The 1,915-nt window shown below is 62.0% G+C and overlaps 1 protein-coding gene across 1 annotated transcript; it reads left to right on the plus strand.

Annotated features, from left to right (window-relative positions):
- Positions 1–103: 103 nt before the first annotated feature.
- EMIHUDRAFT_255576 (hypothetical protein) lies at positions 104–487 on the plus strand (the record flags this gene model as incomplete). The annotated part of the gene is made up of 1 exon (XM_005772222.1): positions 104–487. One exon carries the CDS (start codon positions 104–106, stop codon positions 485–487), a length of 384 nt encoding a protein of 127 aa, XP_005772279.1.
- Between the last annotated feature and the right edge of the window lie 1,428 nt (positions 488–1,915).

Here is a 1,915-nt window from a genome sequence, read left to right on the forward strand (position 1 = left end):
GGATGCGGAATTGAGATCTGAGATGGTTCCGAAGACCGACATGATTGCCGGCGGATGGTCCCGAGACTAAGCGCCGGCCCGCCACGAGTCGGTACGTGCCAGGATGCTTGCCACACGCTCGCCTACGCGGCCTCATTTCAGCCCCACTGTGGCGACGACCGGCAATTCCGGCCGCGCATCGCCATTCTTTCTCATCCGCAATGCCCCGCCCCGCGAGGAGACACTGGACGCGCTCATATCATCGCTAACAGTTGAGCACGAGCGCAGCCAGCCATGCACGTTGGCGCCTGCCCGGCCCAACCGCTCGGCCCTTTCGCTCACCCTGGACGAGCACGTATCGAAGACGCGACACCAGCGTGTGTGGAAGAAGCAGCAGCTGCTGCGGCAGCAGCAGCAGATACTCGCGATGACCACCCAGCAGGCGAACATTGCTGCGGAGGTACACGCGCTACTCCAGCAACGGGCAAAGCGTCCCCGAAACGTGTGAGAGTTGAGAGGTAGCCGTGCGCTCGTGGGGCATGTGGGGTGCGTCTCTGTAGCACAAGCAATCGGTTGCGCACACCATGCCCCCCCTAGCGACATGGCGTAGAGCTCTCTCTAGTCGTGGGTGCGGCTCCTCCGGGCTGCACACCATACCAGCCCCTCCTTAGTTCCTCGAGTCGCGCCTCTACAGGCCAGCGGACCGTTTTGCTCGGTGAGCTGCTCGGTCGCAGGTAGCCCGACGCACCGCCGCGCGGCTAGCGCGCATTGGCAGAATGGGAGCAGTTCGAAGTAGCTCTGTCCCGTAATTCGTACTGTATTAGAAAATACGTCAAACACTTGAGTATTGCGGGGCAGACGAAGCGTCTAAGGGCAGACGCGTATTCAGTGCTGCGCGAGAATTACCTGAGCCCTGGTCTGACAGCCTGACAGCAAACCCCGGACAGCGCCTGACAGTGCCCGACAGCCTGACAGCGCTGACAGCACTTTCTCTGATAGTCTGACAGCACGTGTCTGACAGCCTGACAGCAGAGTCTGACAGGCGAGGGGTCCCGTCGCTGTCAGGCGCTAACGTGACAGCCTGACAGCTGCCTAACAGCCCGACAGCACACAGTGGCCTGACAGCAGCGCTGACAGCCCGACAGCAGCACAGACCGTACACAGACCCCGTAGAGCCTCTTTCTTGTGCCCCATGAGGGTATAACAAAATTACATGCAAAGACATGTGAGTGTGATCCATGTAGTCATGGGATGGTCATGGGTCTCTCTCTCAACCCTCCCGCCACCTCTGCGGTGTGCGGACCCCCCTCTCTCTAGCACCGGCGGCTGTGCTACTACAAATGAAGCTACCAGCTAGCCTTCTGGGGCCCTACAGTCATATGCCTACGGCGTCTGGGTGGGGGTGGCCGCCGCCGTCTGTGCCGCCGCCGCCGCCTGCGCCTGCGCCGCCATATGCGCTCCCCAGGCGGCCGCCGCCGCCGGCGTGATCACGCCGTAGGAGGCGGAGGCAGCTGCGTAGCCGCCGGCGTCATCGGCGTCAGCGCCCCCTTGATAGTCAGCGCCCTCTTGATAGTGTCATAACTGTGGCTGATGTGTGTCAGAGCCGAGTAATGGAGAAGTCTGGCCGCGCCTGACAGCACCCCGACAGCACCACCTGACAGCACCTGACAGCAACAGCCCAACATCTGACAGCAGCAGCAGCCTGACAGCTCTGACAGCTCCGACAGCGTCTGACAGCAACACCCGACAGCTCCGACAGCACCCGACAGCTACAGATCCCCTCGCCTGTCAGACACGCACCCGACAGCACCCGACAGCACTGACAGCACCTGACAGCTGGTCTGACAGAGGCACCTGAAGTGCCTGACAGCTGCCCGACAGACCGACAGATCACCTGACAGCACCTGACAGCCTGACAGCCAGGGCTCAGAGATGA

Source organism: Emiliania huxleyi (assembly GCF_000372725.1).
Source record: "Emiliania huxleyi CCMP1516 unplaced genomic scaffold EMIHUscaffold_3618, whole genome shotgun sequence".
NCBI lineage: Eukaryota > Haptophyta > Isochrysidales > Noelaerhabdaceae > Emiliania > Emiliania huxleyi.